At 53.0% G+C, this 20,137-nt stretch overlaps 4 protein-coding genes across 4 annotated transcripts; 2 read left to right on the top strand and 2 right to left on the bottom strand.

Annotated features, from left to right (window-relative positions):
- Positions 1 to 1,835: 1,835 nt before the first annotated feature.
- CGCS363_v014844 (uncharacterized protein) lies at positions 1,836 to 2,411 on the bottom strand (the record flags this gene model as incomplete). Its single annotated transcript, XM_036646693.1, has 1 exon — positions 1,836 to 2,411. One exon carries the CDS (start codon positions 2,409 to 2,411, stop codon positions 1,836 to 1,838), a length of 576 nt encoding a protein of 191 aa, XP_036488708.1.
- A 427-nt stretch (positions 2,412 to 2,838) lies between these two features.
- Positions 2,839 to 4,707, top strand: CGCS363_v014843 (uncharacterized protein; the record flags this gene model as incomplete). Its single annotated transcript, XM_036646692.1, has 2 exons — positions 2,839 to 2,900; positions 2,961 to 4,707. 2 exons carry the CDS (start codon positions 2,839 to 2,841, stop codon positions 4,705 to 4,707), a joined length of 1,809 nt encoding a protein of 602 aa, XP_036488709.1.
- An 11,544-nt stretch (positions 4,708 to 16,251) lies between these two features.
- Positions 16,252 to 17,241, top strand: CGCS363_v014842 (uncharacterized protein; the record flags this gene model as incomplete). The annotated part of the gene is made up of 1 exon (XM_036646691.1): positions 16,252 to 17,241. One exon carries the CDS (start codon positions 16,252 to 16,254, stop codon positions 17,239 to 17,241), a length of 990 nt encoding a protein of 329 aa, XP_036488711.1.
- Positions 17,242 to 17,558: 317 nt separating this feature from the next.
- Positions 17,559 to 19,811, bottom strand: ALOX15 (Arachidonate 15-lipoxygenase; the record flags this gene model as incomplete). Its single annotated transcript, XM_036646690.1, has 2 exons — positions 17,559 to 19,425; positions 19,507 to 19,811. The coding sequence occupies 2 exons, from the start codon at positions 19,809 to 19,811 to the stop codon at positions 17,559 to 17,561; spliced, it is 2,172 nt and encodes a 723-aa protein (XP_036488661.1).
- Between the last annotated feature and the right edge of the window lie 326 nt (positions 19,812 to 20,137).

Here is a 20,137-nt window from a genome sequence, read left to right as displayed (position 1 = left end):
AATGTCTATGAATAACAAATTAAATTAGGAGGGATGGAAGGTCAAGCCGACCTAAACCATGGTGTTCAGTCTCTTTCATCGTCTAGATAAGCGTTGCAAGGGTGAATACCCCAGGTAACATTAAGGCCTGGGAAAGGAACGTGTTTTCCACGTATTGGGTAAACGGCGCGACACATGGCTGGCGATTGACCACCTGAAGTCTGAGACTGTCTGAGAAAAAAAGCGTTGAGTCCAGAGCACCTGTCTGAGATCTGCCAAGAGCTGAGCTCGGAAGTGTCGATTCCGGCGGAATGTGTAGCTTATTATTGTCGGCGTTGCCGAGCTTGATCCCCAACACTTACGGCCCGTGAACTTCATGTCTTCAAAGCATTTTCCTTTGTTAGCTCCACTTACGGAGCTGGTCTTACCGAACGGCTTCACAGTATTTGATCTGATAAAGAACGCCTTCATTCGAACAAGCATTTCTATCCCAAAAGCCCGAACGTTGCCGCGACACTTGATAAAACGTAATTAACGTCGTAAACAGTCGAAGAACTGCCGATATCGGCAAAAGATTTTCAACTTACTTGCCAATCATGCTGCATGCAACAGCGGCTGAGTGGTCGATGGTGAGGCGGAAAGAAATTGGCTCAATAGCACCCGTGCCTCCAGACCCGACCAGTTGGTACGCATGCCATTAAAAGGAATTTCCATTCTTGAAGCCAGATTTTGACCTCGAATGCAACACATCATCCACGTGAGAGGCATGCATGTTGATCCGCCCGACTTATACGGATACTGATACCTGCTCAAAGTGATTCCCCCTTGTGACGAAGACGCAAGAGGATTAACTCCCAGGCGCATTTTGAACCAGCGTAATTTGAACGAGACACATCACAGCAAGGAGAGGGAAGTATCATTGGAATGGGTGGAATATCCTGGGGCTTCAAATCTGTCAAACCAAGACTAGACATACTATATCATACACTATCCGTCGCACCTGTTCTGCACAAAACTTCAATCGCATCTCTCGACTCGATCTCATCAGCAAACTGCAAATCTGCATTTTTTTTAGAATGAGAATATTCGCACGCAGTCTCTGCGCTTTTGCGTCTCTGTTGAGCCTGACAGAATGTATCATTATCAGACGCGGTGGGAGTGCTGCCGAGCTGGCAACCGCGGCAATCCAAGATAGTCGTTTGATACCGGGAGAAGCCACGTTCTATACGGTTTCCGGCGGCCCTCTTTCCTATGGAACGTTTACAGACGGCCCCAATGGGCTTTCCGGAGTTATCCTGAGTACAGGAAAAGTTGAAGATGCACCAGCGGGATACCAATGCCCCCAAGAGAGCGTTCGGGAGAGCATTTTCATTCAGCCGAGAGTGCCAAACCAATGCGTACCCAGCACGGCTTTTACCGCAGGCACGAATCGATACTTGGATCGCCTTAACTTTGACATGGACATTGAGTCTACTGAAGGTGTTAGTGAGATCAGAATAGCAATCATTTTCGCCACTGGCGAAAGGTTTGTGAGCTCTCAGTCATACTCGTCGTTCTGTGCTGACACCAAGCAGGTTTATTACTGGAGCCGACGACAGATTCGAAATGTACTGGGGTGGCGAAGGAGGCAGGTATTTTGATGCCAGTGCTCAATCCTCGGACCTTACCCTCAATGGTGCGGACCTTGGCCTCTCATATCTGCGAGCCACTGCCCAGACTATTGCCCTCCCTTTGTCATACGACTTACGTTACAAACGCCGCCGCGACGTACTTATCAGCATCGACAACTTTTTCATCGAGATATGTGACGAGGCGAATCCCTATGTCGATTCCGTAGTGCTTTTCGCCGTGTCTGGTTATCCGGCCCCGATATCTGCGACGTCAACATCGATGGAAACTTCCACAGAAGTCTCGACGGAAACCTCGACCGAGGCATCTTCAACTACAACCGTCACTTTCTCAGAATCAGAGCTTCCGGCAACCGAGTTACCTACACTGACCACCACCAGTGACTTGTCGACAGAGACAACTACCTTCTCATCCTCAACACTCGAATCATCCTCCTCGGATGTCTCACCGAGCCGCTTGTCAGTTGAGCCTTCGTCTACCACGACAGAATCTTCGATCTCAAGATCCTTTGAAGACGCTACGACTACTGGCACCTCATCGATATCCTTTCCATTAGTAACACCGACAGCTACTGCAGACTCGTTACCATCCGACTTCCCAACCACGACATACCAGACGACGTTAGACACGGTAGTAAGCAGCAGCATGGCTGTTTCGACGAACCAATCGAGGATGGAAACATCCCTTGGCGCAACAATAACGCCCATGATTACAGCAACATCATCGGTTGATACGGTGGTGATCAATTCAGAAACCAGCAGTGCAAATACAGCATCTGCAGAGTCTGCATTGTCTTCGCCCATGGGCCAGACTACGCCGTCACCAACTTCCCAAGCGACTGCATCAGATACCTCCCAATCCTCACTTATGGCAACTTTGGACCTAGATATAATTGCTTCGTCGCCAGCCGATCTGAGCACAGTTGGTTCAACGCTACAATCTTCAGCTAGCTTTGTTTCTCCTATCATCAGGCCTAGTTCATCCACTGAACCCACTGCACCCATGTCCAGCCAGGCGACATCCAGCCCATCCGTGAACTTACCATCCACTTCGACTTCAGCAATGAGAACAACACCTCAACCAGAATCTCAACCATCCACCACAAGCACGCTACCTTCATCTGAGCCCACAATCTCCAACATACCCGTTATCAACAACCATGTATTCCGGGGCTGCTTGGGCTCCCAAGCTGGGTACCCATCTTTCAACGAGGTCGGAAGAGATGTCGCCATGACCCCTCAAAAATGTGTCCAGTTGGCAGGAAGTCTGAGATATGCTGGCGTCGTCTTCGAGTAAGTACAGTCCCGACATCTGCCGGAATCTGTTGACCAACTAACACTTACGGTTATCAGCACCTGTTACGGTTCGGACTCTCTCGAGTCGGCGTCGTTTGTGCCCACCGAGGGGTGTGGGACACCATGCCCAGGAGATATTCAACAGATTTGCGGCGGAAGCGTAGCCACAAATATCACGAGGCTGCGGGCACGACATTTCAGATCCCAGGTTTCCAAGCGAGCTGTCCCTGTCAGCGTCCTTCTTACCATCTACGAACGGGTGGACTCTTCTGTCGTGACTCTTGGCATATCTACAACGACCATTGCTGTTGGAGGCGAATCGATCTTGCCATCCACGCCAATCACTTTGCCTGTCTCAGCTGCATCAGATAACGCCACTCCTGCTACGAATATAGTCACAACTCCAGGTCAGCTTACGACTGTTGGAAATCCTCTTGATCCTGCGGTTTCTCCACAACCAAGCTCTTTCACGAGCATTTTTACTATTGACGGCGTCCCAACAACATCGGTCGGGGTCATCACGTCGCTCGTCGCTGCTCCAAGCTCCCCCACCGTCACAGCGATTCCTGGTTCTGGAGACGACGGTGACATCTTGAACCCTTCCTCCTCACTCAGTCTTGCTGGCTCGCAAACCGTATCCAACATGGGATCTCCAACTGCAGGTTCTGGAGCCGGTATTGGAGATGATGGCGATGTACTTGATCCTTCGTCTTCCAGGGGACTCGCCGGCTCACGAACTGTGTCCAACGTGGGACCACCCACTGCAGCTTCTGCTCCTGGGTTTGGAGAGGACAGCGATGTCTTGGAACCTCTTCCCACGACTCTTGGTTATGCAACGTCCAGAATTTTGCCGTCTACGGTGAGCGAGAGTGCTGGCAATCTCGGTGTCGACATGCCCATAACCTCTGTTGTGACCACGATAACATACACCACGGTCAACCCAGCAAGTCCCACAGCCCTCATGGAAGCTGAACTTTGCTCAACGCTGTATTTCCCAGACTGCGGTTGCCCAACGCAGGTTACGCCCACTGTCCCGATGACTACGATTGAGGCATCTTGCAATAGGTGCGGCTCCAAAGGCGAGAGTTTAGTCACGCTTACCGTTCCGGAGAGCCCATACAGAACTCAACAGTCCGCTGTCGAAGAAAAGTATCGTTCCGAAGGTAACCACTTACAGCCCCAAGAAAGCAAGCTGTACCCCGAAGAGAGCCAAACGCAGCCGAGCATGGTTCCTGCGGAGGTGGCACCGGCATCAACCAACTTACCGGACGCCGGCAAGACAAATAGTGTGCCGCAATCGTCTATCGCATCCTCGATTTCAGCCGTAACGGCAACTGCAGTCGGCTCTGGCGAGTCAGATACTCCGGCAAATCAGGGCAACGCTTCAGACGGGTCTGAAAGTCAGGATGCCCACGGCAATGCAATAGTTTCTCCAGCCAATTCCGCAGCGTCTGTTGGTCCAGTTGGTGCGCCCGACATTCATTCTGTTGCTGCACCTATTCCCACACAAACTGCCATCCCTTCAAAACCAGAAAGCTCTATAGCAGGCTCTTCAGGTGTCCCTGGTGCAGGAGGTGGCACGGGTCCGGGCACGGGTTCGGACTCCGTCCCCGGCTCCGGCTCCAGCTCTGGCCAGGAGCCCTTGCCGCCCTCCTCAACCGAATCCAATACTGGCGGATTGATATCTTCCAAACCGAGCACGGTGGTTGTTTCTGGTTCTCTGAGGATGCAGAAATGGTTCGATGGCCCTCTCTTTGCTTCTGCAACCTTGTTCTCTGCCATATTGGTTCAGTTCCTCAACTAAAATGGGCGTGTACTCGAGGCTGAGCGAGCGATAGAGGCGGTATGTACTTTCATGAACGTGGCTTCTGTGGAGCTATTTTAGGCCCGTCAGCTTTTCCGGTCAATCTATTGAGCGGTATTAAATATTTGTTTATTAATTGCAAACCTCTACTTCATGTCAAAAGCCATCGACGCTGTTCGAGAAGTCAAAGTACTCTCCCAGGCCGGCACAGAGTTTACCCGCTGATGGCTGGGCACTTCGTCCGCCACGACGTGGTGTCTGCGTTGGTCCAGGTCTTGGAGGCTTAACTGGGCAGGGTGGAGGACTTTCGGTCGACGGTGCCCCTACGAACGATTACGTGGAGGCTGAAGGTGTTGAAATTTCGGGTGGGGAATTGTAAATATCACATGGTAGTGTCAGAGTAGCCCTGGGCTCTCACACCCCTAGACAAGTTCGATCGTCTCTTCCTTCGCATCAGAGAACAGGCCGAAGACCTGCCTTCTCTCCTGAAACCCGTCAAAGGAATTCCAGATCCTAGAACCGATCTTCTCATAAGTGTCCCTCGAGCCGACCACCCTCCTCAACACCAGAAACCCGATAATCACCTGCACCCCAAGCCATTTGTGTTCCTCCTCTCTCATGTGTAGCTTATCCTTCTGGAAGGTATACAGTCGCAGGCACGCATAATGCGTCATCTCGTCCTACGGGCAGCAATCCGAATCATCCCTTGGCAGCATCGTGGAGCTCCAGCAGGAGGCATGTGAGCTCCCCTCCTCTATTGTTGGACGCCCCTCGACGTCCAGAAGCACCCGCCAGCTCTGCCTCCTCCACGTGCGCGGGAAGGATGTCACCCTGTATCTCCCTTTCCCATCTCCCGGTAACTGCATTTTATAGTTTCATGACACCGAGTCATCCTTGACGTGAAGCGTAGCCAGATCCACCGGGGCCGAGGGACCAGAGACAACCACGGGCGCCGACTCCATTACTCCGCCTGTGGGATTTGCGACGTTGCTCAGAATGCACGCGATGCCCCTCGCCTTCACGTCGCAACTCCACTGCGGGTTGTCACCCTCTTCGTACCTGCCAGCGGTGACTTCCATGTGTCGAAGACTACGGGTCCGTCCACCGAAGCCCACGACCAGCTCGGCGCACAACACTACTGACATTTTGAGTGGCTAGCATGACCCGTCTTGTTCAGGAGGGGATACTCGACCGTCCAGGCAAGTCCGAGGACGAAGATTTTTCTCCAGAGTCCTGCGTAATAGAAAGCGGGGAGACCGGGCTCCATGGGAGGATTCGATGTTACCAGCGTCCTCTCGTCAAATATTGCAATGATATGTTCGTCCCGGGACAGGGAGAACTTCTGCTGGAACAATCTCGCCAGGCCTGACAAGGCGACCAGCTTGTCGCTGGATCTCGTCAGGAAGCGTCGCGAATACAGCTCGACAAGCTTCAGCCATTCTCGGTGGATCTGAGAGAGTTCCATGAGGTTTGTCAGTCCGTCGATCGAACCCGACATCAGCGGTTCATCGCCGGCGTCGATGTCTTCGTCGAGATGGCCGCACTCGCACATGTTCCTCTTGCGGCAGTGCCATGCCAGTTCCCGGCCGTCAAAGACCAGTCTCCGTTGCGGGAGAATGTTTTCCTGAAGAGACCAGCCGCGGGTGTCCAGGGAGAAGACCTGGAACTGCTCGACCTCGCCGTCCCTGACGAATAGGCGGTCTCCAGAAGGACCCAGGCCAGGCGGCACGTGGGCGCGGATGGGTCTCTGCCACTCTGTGCTTCCCAGCTGCTGCTGGCCGAGGAACCCAATCTTGCACAAGCTCGGTGCTCTCGCGGTGATGGTGAAGAAGGAGTTCGCGTAGACGTCCATCATCTTTGCAGATTCGACGTTCCAGTCGGCGCTGTCGTCTTGGACGATACATAGCGCGTCAACCCAGAGGTACTTGACTTGCAGTTGGACGCAAACTTTGATGGTGTCTTGGACTGTCTGCGGCAACTCCGATACATGGATGCCGCGAGCGTGGGATGACATGTTCGATTCCAACGTCTGCCTGACCCCACTTAGGTCGGGGCCCCAGCAGTAGCTCAACGCCGCATACCGCAGGGGACCTATCCCGGAGGACTCAACGAGAGTCACTTGGTCAGCCGAAGGGTTCTGAATGCTCAAAAAGTCGGCGAGGGGCGAAATTGGGGTCGCTAGGCTGACAGGCGGAGTGTTTTTCCACACAGTTCCGCAACCAGAGTGAGGCTCGGGCGAACGCCAGGTCAGAGTCTGATGACGGGGCAATTTCGACGCTCTATCCAAAGACAATCTTTGCGAACCTGTCCAGGTCGCCTGAATCTAGCTTCTCGATATCTTACGCGTCGTCAGTGATCACCTCCCTCGTCCGGCAGTTGGGACTTCGACGGCTACCTGTGATGCGTCGATAGAGCTGTAGGTGGTCTATCGGCTTCGTAGCTTCGAGCAGTCGAATGGTCCCAGAGCCTACCGAATGCAGCGACGACAGTTTCGAGTTAAATAGCCATCTCTGCTGTGGCCTGATAGAAATAGAGAGATTGCGTTCCCGCGATTCGGACAACCACCACGGCTTCGTCTGTCTAATGATGTCGATCAATCCTTCGCAAGACGAGCAGCGCTTTTCGGTACATTCTTGAAGATTTTGAATGGACTCCGGAGATTTCAGACGCTGTAGCAACGGCCCTCTTTGGCAGTCTTGCCCCTGGTCTTGGCTGTGCGTGCCCATTGTCGAAGGCGTCTGTCTCAACGGAAGATACCAGGCATATATCAAGCAAATATCTCGTGAGCGTCCAGAACAATCGATCGCTTTTCACCAATTAGCAACGTTTCGGCACTTCTTGTTAGCTGGAGTCAGTAAGGAGGCGAGTCTATGCCGCATGAAATGTGTCTCGTCAGACGAGTGCAATCGTAGCCTGGTTTTGGCACAAGCGGAACCAATAGTGTTTCGCCACATGGATGCTCCGCTTAGATACGGGTATAGATTGCAGGAATCGTAACAAGACAGGTAAGCCTTGTTCATGAAGTTTGTGATAACTGCAGGTAATGTATGCATTGCTTGCTGTCAGTTCTTGTTATGTTTGGTTGCTGAGATGTTCAATCACAATAGCTGTCATGATGATAGTCTCGCCAGATATTGGTATTCTATAGACGAACAACGATGTCTCTAGTGATCTCTCCCAGAGCATAAATTCAAATGAAACAACGACCTATTCCTGGTTGGTCCCTGGGTAGTATGTTGCTACAGCTCCTATTTCCAGCCCCAAGTTCCACACAGAAGGAACACCTTCCCTGAAAAGAAAGACATCTCTTGATGAACCAAATCTTCTTTGATATAAGAAGAAATGTATGTGATTATAAAAATCTAATTGCGTATTCCAGCATCTAGCATATTGTGATAGTTTCATCAAAGTATATTTAGAAATTCTGTCTAGGCTCTTGCCCCGCTCGAGGCTGTGATGCACGCCCCGTCACCAATCAGCAATTACTAAACACAACCTGACATTTCTGATCAATGAGAAACATACTGCATTAATGTCTTTGCGAAAGTGCCCGCGGCACGTTTCTAAACCCGGCAGTGCTGCCTGTGTTGCAGGTGACATTGATGGACGCATCTGCTCTGAGCAATTTGTAGTTCCCCGAAAGCCTTCTAGTAACAATGTTTTCACTTACTCAAACTTCACCCGGAGGTCTTAGGTTTTACAGACTACCATAGGTTGTTGAGCTACTTACTCTCCTAACCTTACTCGATTCTCCGAGGCGATGCTTAACAGTTGTGATCCGAGCAACGCGTCAATTGAAGACTTGTTCCACATCAGAAGTCTCTAACATCTTAATTCAGAGACAGAAAGCCTCTTGAGTTCAAGGTCATACAAGGTGTAACAACAGAAAACGTAGACATTTATTCCGAGCGAGAACATTTTCTTTCGGCATCAACTTGGAGCGAGAGCTTGGGTTCGCCTTGGCATCTCATGTTTTTCGAGAGAGAAAATCTTAAACGGCGTCGTGTGACCAGTAAGAAAGTACAATCAAGCAGTTGGAGAAACGCGGTGCTCCGGGGAACCCTGAGCAACCAACAAGAGATCGACAGAGCCCCTCATTGGTTCCGTGAGAGTTGTCGTTTCAACTAGTAATTCGCTTCTGAAAGGGGCGTTGGGCTTCAACAACAGGGGCCTTGGCATATCTTTTGTAGCTCGCGATGAAGCCGGTTTGTTGTTGTCTGCGTTGTTGAGGGCATGTGTGGACCATGAGGGGGCGCTCATCTGCACCGAAGCCGAGGCGAAAACGCCGACGCGTTGTGTTCTAGACATCTGAACATCATACCCCTCATCATTCCGTCCGTACTTCTTCTCACAAGGCATGCAAGGCCTGCTTTATCCGGTGTTTGCTCCAGAAAACATACCACCAGGGCCGCCGATCCTACATCGTCGGTGGATGATCGTCGGTGGATGGATGCCTCGGGACCGCATGCTACAGCAAGTAGCTCGGCAGGCCGCTCAGTGCTCACAGTCCATATATGCGCGAGCCAAACGCTGTGAACCGCACCACGACTGTTTCACGATGGGCCGACTTTAAATTGTGGTGGTCAGTCAAACGCTTCATGCCAAAAACATGCCATTTCTGCCCCTGTGGTCCGTGGAACGGTCCCGTCCGGTGGGCTGCATCGGGTCGCAGAAGAAAACAGTCAAAAATTTCCGGCGCTAACATTGCTGCGCGAGAGCCACTTTTCCGGGTCTTGTGTCACCCACATTTTCGGTGTGCAGGCCGTAAGGCAGACGGGCAATCACATTCAGCTCAGTCTTCCCACGAAAAGTGCTGCGGCAGATGGTTACACACAGTGATCAGGGCACATAAGAATTAGACAAAGATTTTCTGATTTTCTGATTGTTTTTCTGGGGTAGTAGAGATATTTTGTACAATTGCTCGAACAAAAGTGACCTGAAGCACTCCGTGTCCCTGAATCCCTTCTCCGAGCAACCCGCCGTTCTCGATCCAACGCCAGTGCTAAAGATGTCCAAAACAAACAAGGGGTATGGAGGGTATTTGATCGTGAAAAGGCGAAAATAAACAACTCAAAGGGTCCATCCCGACGCCGAACAATCCGCCTCATGCCTGTCCTCTCGCCACGGGAAATAAAAAATCGTCACACGGCGAACTCGTGTGGTGGATGATGGGTGGTGTTGAAGATGGCGCCGAAAAATTTTCGTTGGAGCCTCAAAGCTTGAGCATGGCAGGCTCGGAATTCATCGGCTTGCTGCGAAGCTAGGAAAACAGAACGTGTGGGGGGTGCCACTACAGTCTGTTTTTTCTTCCTGGCTCAGCCTGGCCTGTCGCGCCAAAGCGCGAGCAAGGTGGTTGCCGTCCGTCCATTGGTTGTGGGTGTAAGGCGCAGGTTTTGATTTGTAGTTTTTGTGTGGTGATTCGTCGGAGCCTCTCTCGGTGTAATGAAAAGCGCACTTCAGCCGAAGCAGGGGAAGAACGGTTTTCACGCCGTATTCATCCCGAGCATCTTCTCGCTCTTCATGTGGGTTGTTTAGAGGCAGGTGCGGCACTCGTGGTGACCGCAGGACGGGCACGAGTTGCTGATGACGATCATGCTTCCGCACTTGCAGCAGGAGGGAGCAGCGGGCATTTTGGCGGTTGGGTGGTGGTGGTGGTGTTTGGTAGTATGAGCAGTTGTTTGTGTGTGTAGGCTGGTTGCTCGAGGCTAAAACTTGTAGTCTTCGATGGTTCTTTGTCGTCGAGAGTGATGGGTGTGGGAGAAGGGAAAGATGATGGAAAACATGGAGGAGAGAGGCAGAACTTATAGACGTTTCCTGCCTCCTCCTCCCACCCTCGACTCTTCCTCTTCTCGGTCAATCTGCCCTCGACCCAGCAGGCGCCAGCCCTCTCGGAAAGCCTTGGACCCCTGGTCTGTCCGTAGTGGTTCAATGGTGGTGTGGTGGACGCGGACGTGGTGGTACTGCCGCAAAGAAAAGGTGTAAAAGGTGGTGTACGGATAGCCGGGTGTACATAGCGAGCGAGAGAGAAAGGAAAGGCATGGAACATGGTTGTTGGACCCTGAGATGGTGGCCGCGCAGAGAGACCAGCAAATCGGCGCCGATCGAATGCGGGGTTAGTTCAATAAGTGACAGGGCCTTATTACAACTCGAGAACTCAAAAGGAATGCTGCCTCGTCTCTCTCTCTCCCACCACCGTTGCGCTTGTCGAACTAGAGAGAGTGAGTAGTGTCTCTCACTCATCCTTCTTGCGGGCGAATGACATGCCGAGCTGACCGACACACACACACACACACACACCCTGACCCTGATGAGGCCTGACGTAGGTGTAATGTACGTGCGCACGAGCCAAAGGGCCCTGCGCAAGCGAAGAAAAAAAGAATTCCCATGATTTCTCTTACCCTCAGCCATCGAGTAATAACATGTTCGTTTTTCTCGCTCAACGGCGCCTTGCACTTTCTGTCAAGACCCCTTTCCTCCTATGTCGGCAGGCTCCGGGGTCCGGCGCGTGAAACACAGCGCTTGGAGATGCACAGATGGGATTGTCTCTCGAGTGGTGGGATGGTACACTCCGTTCGGCCACTCGCTCATGGACCATCCCTCCTTTCCCCCCTTCTCGTCTTCAGTCTGCTCAACTCCTTTTCATTCGCAGCGTGAAATCTGAAAACGCGGGGGGAGACTGAGGCACGGCACTACGCCAAACGCAGCTATCCAGCTCGTGTCGTGTCGTGTGCTGTCGCACCTCAACGCCTCCTGTCCTACCCCAAGACCCAAGACAGCTCAGAGCTAGCTTCCCACAGCTGCTGTAGCTCCTTCAAGCTCCGACGAGTCCGGCCTCTGGGAAAGGGGGAAAGGCGACCTGTCATTCCCTTCTCTCCCGCGCCTCATGCATGCAGCACCTGAAGTGCAGAGAGAATGAGCGAGAGCCAGCAGTGACGAAGGGGGGATAAAAGGTACTCTGCAGCGCCAGCCAGTCAGACATCCGGACAGACAGCCCACTGCAGTTCGTCTCACAAGCTTTCTCGCAGACTTCCGGGACTGCTTTCCCCCCCCTCCCCCCACGTTCGCTCGGGCTGCAAGTGCGCTGCACGACAAGCCCTGCACCCAACAGGCTCCTCCAGGCTGCTGCAGCAGGCAGGCAACCCCTCCCCCCGTCATCTCACCCTTCCATTGGACGGGGGAGCTATTATGCGAATGCTGGGGAAATGGAAATGGAAACCGAGCTAATGGAAGGGCCCCGATAATGGATTGTGGAGGAGCCGGGGTGAGACAGGGAAGGCTGCATGCACTCTTGGGGGGGATGTGACGAATGGGCCGGGCTGTTCGGATTGACAGCCGGCGATGGGTTATTTCTGACTGTTTCTGATGACTTGGGCTTTAGTTCACCGACACCGAATGCACCTTGTGGTAAAAGCCTCTGTCTTTCTCCTCATTTGACAAGTTGTCGAGAGGAAGCGATACCGGTGATCCTGAGTGACTCTTCCTGTCTATGCCACTAATGATGGATGATCCCTATCCCACAAGGTCTGACCGTCGCCACCTCTCAAACCCTCTCAAACCATCTACGCATCCTCGTTGGCCAACCCCGCAAGATGAGCAAGATCAACCGAACTGAGATCTCTCAGCCAACGGTCAGACGCATTCCGGGGGACGGAACGGGAACGAAGCGGAGGATGGGGAGGGGTGCGACTCTAGTGTAGGCACAGAATCTGGGGCGCAAGGAAAGAAGAGCAGAAAGGCAAACATAAAGCCAAGAAGTCGCATCAGTCCGCGCCACGAAGCTACATCACCTTAACTGGCCTCACAGATGCTGGGAAAGTAGGAAAGATTTGGGGTAGCTTCGTTGTGACTCGCCGGTCGCTGAAATGCCCCGAACCCGTAGCTGGTTACAAGCAAAACGCCACAAATCGTGGGCGTGTGTCATTTACAATCTGGGGAAGTACAAAGACCATAAACACCAAAAGAGAACGACACGCGCAGTTGACTCATTAATAAGGCATGTATTTGTGACACACCCCGATGACGGTTTGAAAATGGCCCAAAAATAATTGACAGGACAAAGGGGATGGGTCCTTTCAATGCGGCCTGCATCGGCTCACCACTGACGAAAATGTCCACTGTCCGCGACTCGAGGCCAGACGCTGGCGACTCGGTGAAGGACCACGTTCCCGGCGAATCCGGCCAAGTCCGTTGGAAAATGGGGCCTTCATGTCTCCATCATCGGCCGACTTCCGCTGCCAATAAGTCCGAGCATTAAAAGCGAAGTCGTCGCGAGGGACGTTCAAGGGGACCTCTCTCAAGCCGATGTATTTTCGTGAACGGCCGTGTGCCAAGGGTTGAGGCAGAGACACCCGGCGTCATGACCACAGACCCTCGGGAGGAATTCACACGATGACTTTTTTCTTCTTCGTTTTGCAGGCCGCCTCGTGTCGTCTCGGGGGCGGGTCTCTTGTGCCCTCCGTCATCGCATGTCCCAACGCCTTTTCCAAAACCTAAGGACTTGGGCCTTTTCTGCAAAGGCACAAAGGGTTCGAGGGGACTTCTTGGCGTCCAGGCAATCAACTGTGGCACAGACTGATGACGGTGTCAAGGCGTAGTCCGATGAAGTCCAGTCAGCGAGGCGAACAACGTGTCTCGCCTTTTTTTCGTCGTCTTCACTTAATCAGTCATCGTCTACGGACTCATCGGCGAATGCCGTGCCTCGATGTTCTGGCGCCGGGGCGAGCGACGTTGAGGAAGGCCGCTTACAACATTCCATGAATTCGGTCCCTGACAGCATTTGACAGACGCCCGGCGACAGACAGCCTGCCACTGAATGACACTAACTCCAGGGGACCTCACGTTCCTCCGGCGCAACAGTCGCTGAAAAGGGCTTCGCCTGGGTAGAGTGAGGCGGGCGGGCGGACCCCAACCCAGCCGACTCGGCGCCAAGAACTCAATGCCCCCCAAAGCGAAGCGTCAAGCCTCAGCCCGCCCCCTCCCAACAACTATTTCCTGCTACCTATGACGCAAATGTTTCTGCTAAAAGGTGGACGACACGTGAAACCCTAAAAAAGGGCAGACCTGGAAGGCTGGAGTTAGCCTACAGGGTCCCTTGTGGGGAAATACTATCCCCTGTGCCGAGTAGGATGTAGGATGCAACTCTGCCGACTGTTGGGATATTTCGGGGTGGCAGTGCAGCGCAGCGCCGTGCTGGTGTCTTGCAATGCCGTTGGCTGGTTTGTCGCGGAGCATAATGCAGGTTCCCACGGCCATCCTGGATGACGGAAGACCCCCCCGCGGTGGCAATCATGAATGAGACATTGGGTCGGAAGAGGCAACTTTTGGGGGCTTGTCATCCTAACTGATGTAACTCACGCTTGGGTAGCAATAGCTGCACAGATGAGTTCAATTGCAAGTCGGTCACGCGCAAACTTTGGGTAAACTCTGTGCCGGCCAAGAGAACGCTTTGACTCTTTGGACAACGTTGATGCCGGAGTTGCAAGACGTATGAGTTTGTGCCAACCCATCATTGCGAATGAATTTAGAGATACCGCAACGGTTGAGGGCCGGTTGACTTGGAAGCAACGTGGCCAATCCCGAGAAGCGAAGCTCTGATCAACAGAATTATTCAATATTTCTGTCGTCCGAAACCTGATTAAGATACTGGCCAGAGATACCAGGTTCACGATCCTGCCTGCAAAACTTGACGTCCAAGTTGATTAATGTAATCATTTGACGTGCTGCGTCTATTACCAGCATGAGGTGTCGTCGGATGGAAGACAAATGATATCGCAGAATCAATGACGCTACGATGCGAACAGCTGAGCAGCAGGGCCCGCAATGGAAATGCGGCGAAACCCGCAGAGTGCCATCGCAACTAAGCTGATTGCTTGGTTTTGAGACTCATCCATCCTAGGTAGGCTATGCTTCTAGCTATCTGTTCCGCGGGCAAACGTAATAACATCTTAGTAGATGTGCACCACACTCTTGTGAGCAACACCACGTTACGCTAACAGTCCTAGTAACTATAGCGAAGCAAAGAGTCAAGTGCTTTGGTGACATCCTCAGTGACGTCTGCTCATCATCGGCTGGGGAACTCGAAAACCGCTCAGCAGAGTGACTGTATGACCGGGCGCTCCTGCATAACTTTCAGGGGACATCAGAGCTGCTTACCTACTTAAGACGGCTATAATTAAGATTAACGTTGATTTGTTGAATAGAACGCATTCTTCTTCTTGAAGCTGGGGTTGGATCTTGGAGCTGCAAGGCATCGTGAAAAACTTTCGTTTTTTCATACAAAGATATAATGAAGCGGATCAGCTCTCAACTAGACATCTAAATACAACCTACGCATAGACAGGCTTCACGATTTATGAAATCGATAGAGGCAAGAGCGACTCTAGAGGCTCATGAATAATATAAACTTCTCTCAGCCTTTCTATTTTCTTCAGCATACAAGTCTCCATTTACATCTTAATTGAGGCGTAGAAGAAAAGAAAGTCCCACTGCCATTTCGAGTGGCATTGCCAGTCTTAGTATGTACAAGTAAATCTGAAGCTGATACTGTCCTCTTTATGAGAATCTTGAGGTAGGAGCCAAGGTCTTTCCCTCCATCCCTCCTTCTAAATTCCAGTCACAACTCCCAAATCTCACCTGGCTGTTTTTGATTACAGGCAACTGCCCATAAAGAACTCTCAGTCGCTCTGTTGAGAGCAAGAAGCTCCCTTCTCACCTTCACCTCAATCTCAGCAGCGCATTTCTTTCCTCCACCCCCAGCCCCCCAAAGAGTAATCCTGCTCTCACATCTTACGCGCTCACACTTCAGTTCACCCGTGAACTCCGACCCAATGAGGCTGGCAAGATCTTCCTGCTTCTACACTATCCCACTCTTGCTTTCCGCGAGGCAGGTGCTCACTGAAACGTTTTCGCTCTTTCCTCTTTTGCTATCGCAGCCATACCTCAGCTTTCATTTTTTTCACCTCAAACTGGAATTCTTCCCCACGCACTTATCTTCTCCAGCTTTCACAAAACAACAATCAATAACGCAACTGCCGACTGCGCTCACGCTGTGTCGCTCAACCCAACCACGCGCGCAGTTGAGAACGATCTCGAGATAATTGAAGAAAACAAGCCTCACAATCACAATCACAAAGACGCCCGCACGACACCATGGCGACCCTCTCAAAGCTGCCTCCGGAATTGATCCTCGAGATCTGTCTGCATATCCACGATCATGACCTCGACAAGCCCGACATCAAGCAAGACTGGGACGTTCCCCAAAACACCTTGGCTTCGCTATGCAGAGTCTCCAAAGCTCTTTGTGGTATCGCACAGCCTATCCTATTCCAACGAGTCCACGTCAGATTTGAGACCCGAGGTGCCGTCTGCCCAAAGTTCATTGCACTGCTGAAGCTTCTGATCGGGCGACCCGATTTGTCTGAGCGAGTTCGCATGCTCAAGCTGTCTATCTCCGTTCAACCGATCCCTTCAGGCTACCCCCTTCCCTGGTACACTCAGCCGGGGGTCCTGGACTGCATAGAACTCGCTGCGAGAAATCAATCATGGATGTCGGGCTTACGAAGCCGATGGGCCGATACCATTCCTGCACGAAACCACGTGTTGATGGGACTTCTGCTGGCGAAGGTGCCCAGCTTGGAGAATATGCAATTCTCAGTTCCTGACTATTGGGGCAGTCATGATGTGCTTTCTCGGGACCTCCAAATAGCTGTGTCACAAAAGAAAGTCTTGACGCGACTTGAAGCGTTGGATGTTCACCCCACATCAGACTTCCAGACCTCAGCACTCAACCTTTACAGGGAGCCCTACTTCGCCCTCATCCAGCCTCAACTTACAACATTCCATTGCCGAGGCTATCAAGCTTTTGGGCCGCACGCGGGCTGGTCTCAGCTCACCCACATCAAGAACCTCGCCGTCTATGATTGCGATATGAAAGCATCAGAGCTAGACGCAGTCGCTACAATTTGCCAGAGCTTGCAGGCCTTCGCTTACACAGCCCTCCCGATGGCTGCGAGTGATACTTGGCAGCGACAAAGGGGTTCGCCAAAGGAGTACAGCGCAGCGCTGCGGAAGCATTCACAGACCCTGAAAGAGCTGCACCTTGAGGTGAACTTCCGGAAAGACACGCACATATGGAATGGAGGCATCAGCTCCTTTGAAGACTTCACCTGCCTCGAATCACTCAAAATATCCCCCCTCGACTTTGCAGAGACATTCATTCTTCCCAGCACTCTTGGATCACATGGATTTTCGGCCACTTTGCCTAGCACCCTCAAGCATCTGACCATTTCCAGATGGTGCTGGCCCATTCGGGTTGACATTGATTGGCTGTCCCAAGCCGCCTGCCGGGGAGAGCTTGACAATCTCGAGACGCTTGACATCGAGTATTGTCTGAGCGCGACGAAAGACAGATTTATCATGGCAAATGATCTCAGGGAGCGTTTGGAGAGTGACACAGGTGGCCGGATCATGTTCTTCATCCGTGTCCGGAAGGTGGAGGATCGTCACACAGGGATCGCGTACTCTGACAGGCGTTAGATGCTAGGATCGTCAGAATGGTTGACTACGATAAAAACGGTTATGGGCAACGGCGGGGAAGGAAGGAAGAACGGCGAGGAAGGACGGAGAGGAAGGACGGCGACGACAGAAGGCAGCAGCAATGGGATACGCCAATGAGAATGGACGCAACGACTGAGATCGACGTCGACAGAATGGAAGAACGAGGGCGACGACCATGACGGCATTGATATTTGCCAACGGATTAATACAAAACTGGCGAGGACGTTTAACACGAGAAGCACCAAGAGAATGACAAAGAATCACGATTATTATTATTATTAGAGTGCCTAGATTGCCTAGATCAAAATCGAAACAGCAGTATTGCTAGGGTCCATGACCATGTAAGGGATGCTGCCCCTGTCCATCTGCCTGCTCGTGACAGAAAACTCCACCTCGAGGTCCTTGAGGTCGTAGAAGAACTCCTCGGTCACCTCCCGGATGTTGGCGCTGTTCCTGCCCGCGCGGCAGTGCGTCCTCCACTGCGAGTGCGCAAATGAGATCAGGCTGCGCTCGCCAGCGACCTTGAAGCTGAGGAGCCACGGCACCTGCGCCGCGAGCAGCCACTCGCGCTGGCGGCCGATGGGCAGCGCCTTGGTCATCTCCACCTCAGAATAGTCCAGGAGCTCGTCCAGGGTGCGCGGTGGCGGGCGGCAGAGCATGGGAGGCTTGGCGAGGACGAAGGCCTGGTAGAAGTTCTGTAGGTAGTTGACCGTGGTGTGGAAGGGGGCCGCGATGTGGATGCTCATGGTGACGGCGTCGACGAGCTGGTCGAGCGACTGGATGTCGGGGAAGTTCTTGATGCGCCCGCCGGTCTGCGCCTCCTTGCACCAGTCCTGGATGAAGTTGTCGTTGCGGATCTTTTCGTCCGCGGTCTCCTCGTCGTAGTGCGTGAGCAGCATGCCCTTGACGTACTTGCGGATCGTGTTCCACATGGAGAGGATGTTCTTCGCGTAGGCGTAGTTGTTGTACTTCTTGTCGTCAAGGCCTTCCTTGGTGTTGGGGAAGCCGCGGTGCTCGAGGTCGTTAGGGACGTAGTTCTGCTGGTAGTCGAAGTTCTCGTACTCGTACGCCATGTACTTGAAGCACTGCTCGGGGCTCATGCCGACAAGGTCCTTGATGACCTGCGGTACAAGCGTATCGCGAGCTCCAGCGTTGAGGGAGAGGGTCTTATACCAGTGAGGCTGGAGCAGCTTGTAGACGATGTGCTCCATGGGGATCGTGCGGTGCGTCGCGACGATGACGGCCTCCTCGATGAAGTGGGCGCGGGTCAAGTGGACGCCGACCTCGTGGCGGAACCAGTCCGACACCTGGGCACAGGTCTTTGCGTAGCGCCAGGGCCAGTCGGTCTTCTCGAAGATGGAGGGGTCGGAGGGCCTGTGGCGGCGGTTGTAGATGGTGACGGAGGTGGCCATGCTCTCCTTGTAGTCGCAGACGATGGCGACGGGGTGCAGCTTGCCGTCGCCGAAGAGCTGGAAGAGCGTCACGGCGGCGCAGCTCCAATTGTTGTCGGACTTGGGCTCCTTCCAGGTGAAGTTCTCCTCGGCGTTGACGCCACAGGCCTTGCGGAAGTAGCGGCAGTCTTGGACGAAGAGGTTGGCCGGGTTGAGCGTGGCGAGCGTCTTGGCCCAGTAGTCGTATCCGGTGCGCTTCGCCGTCTCGATGAACTCCTCGAGCAGGTCCTCGGGGACCTTCTCGATCGTGGTAGGGTTCGTGCCGGTGAAGGACTGCTCGGCAAAGCGGCGGTCGGAGTACCAGTCAGGGAGGAGGCCGATGTTGGCGCCGCGCTCGACGTCGGTACCGGTCTTGCGGAAGAAGAGGTTGTAGCGCTCGCAGTCGGCGATGGTGGGACCCGCCTGGGGCATGCCGCCGACCAAGCTGCTGGCGACGCCGGAGACAAACTTGACGGCTGGGTCATTGGCAAACTTGTCGGGGATGATTTGATTGAGCATCACTGCAGTCTGAGCTACTCCTGCGGCGTTGAAGATGGCGATGTTGGGGGTTTTGTCGGTCAGAGGAATGTGGTCAAGATGAGGGGGGTAGGCGAGACCACCCTCGGTCTTGTAAGGGTACGAGGAGTAGCGGTAGATTTGACGTTTGAACTCAAGGTCAATGAACCGTGGGATCGTTGGCTCGATTTGGAGGACGTCGAAGACGGACTCATAGCTGCGTGGTAAACGCCGTGGTCAGTGGATGTGGTACGTGGATGTGGTACGTGGATGTCTGGCACATGATGAATAGACTTACGTTTTCTCAATCATCTTATACGCTTGTGTGAGAGCGGCTTGGGTGCCATCATAGGTGCCAATGATGATGTTGCCCTTGGCGATGGCGAGCCTGTTCGCGGGGGTGTCCTGGTCAACTCGAGCCACAATCTGTTGGCTCAAAAGCTCGACGTCGAAGACGCCAGGGTCGAAATCGGTAAGCGCAAGCTCCTCAATACGAGCGTGCAGCTTTTTCCTGCGCTCCTCGAGACTGGGCTGCCTGAGCACATCTTCGAGGTTCATGAAGGGGACGTGCTTTGTACGCACGAGGTCGAGAAGGCCAGCCATGATGTTGTAGAATTGTGGATCGAACGACTTGAGGAACGAGAGACTGTGAGTGATGTGATGAGCTGAGAGCCAAGGAAGGTGTCAATGCCTCCCCTTCTTATACAAAATGACAGACTCATCTCTCGACCATATTCCCCGTGCCTGCAACGTGTAGTTGTTAGAACGCCTGTGGAGATTATCGACGGTTGCCGCAAGCAACTCTGTTTCGTTGCTTTCGTCCCGGAGACACCACCTTTTTTGGAACTTTTAGAAGCTGTGGCTGAGCTGTAGAGAAATGCCGACTGCGGAGGGTATTCTAGGGAAATCTGAGACATGGGCATGCGACC

The sequence above is a fragment of the Colletotrichum siamense genome (genome assembly GCF_013390195.1).
Source record: "Colletotrichum siamense strain Cg363 chromosome Unknown KSG_Cg363_contig10, whole genome shotgun sequence".
NCBI classification, from domain to species: Eukaryota; Fungi; Ascomycota; class Sordariomycetes; order Glomerellales; family Glomerellaceae; genus Colletotrichum; species Colletotrichum siamense.
This window is presented reverse-complemented; position numbering and strand designations above follow the sequence as displayed.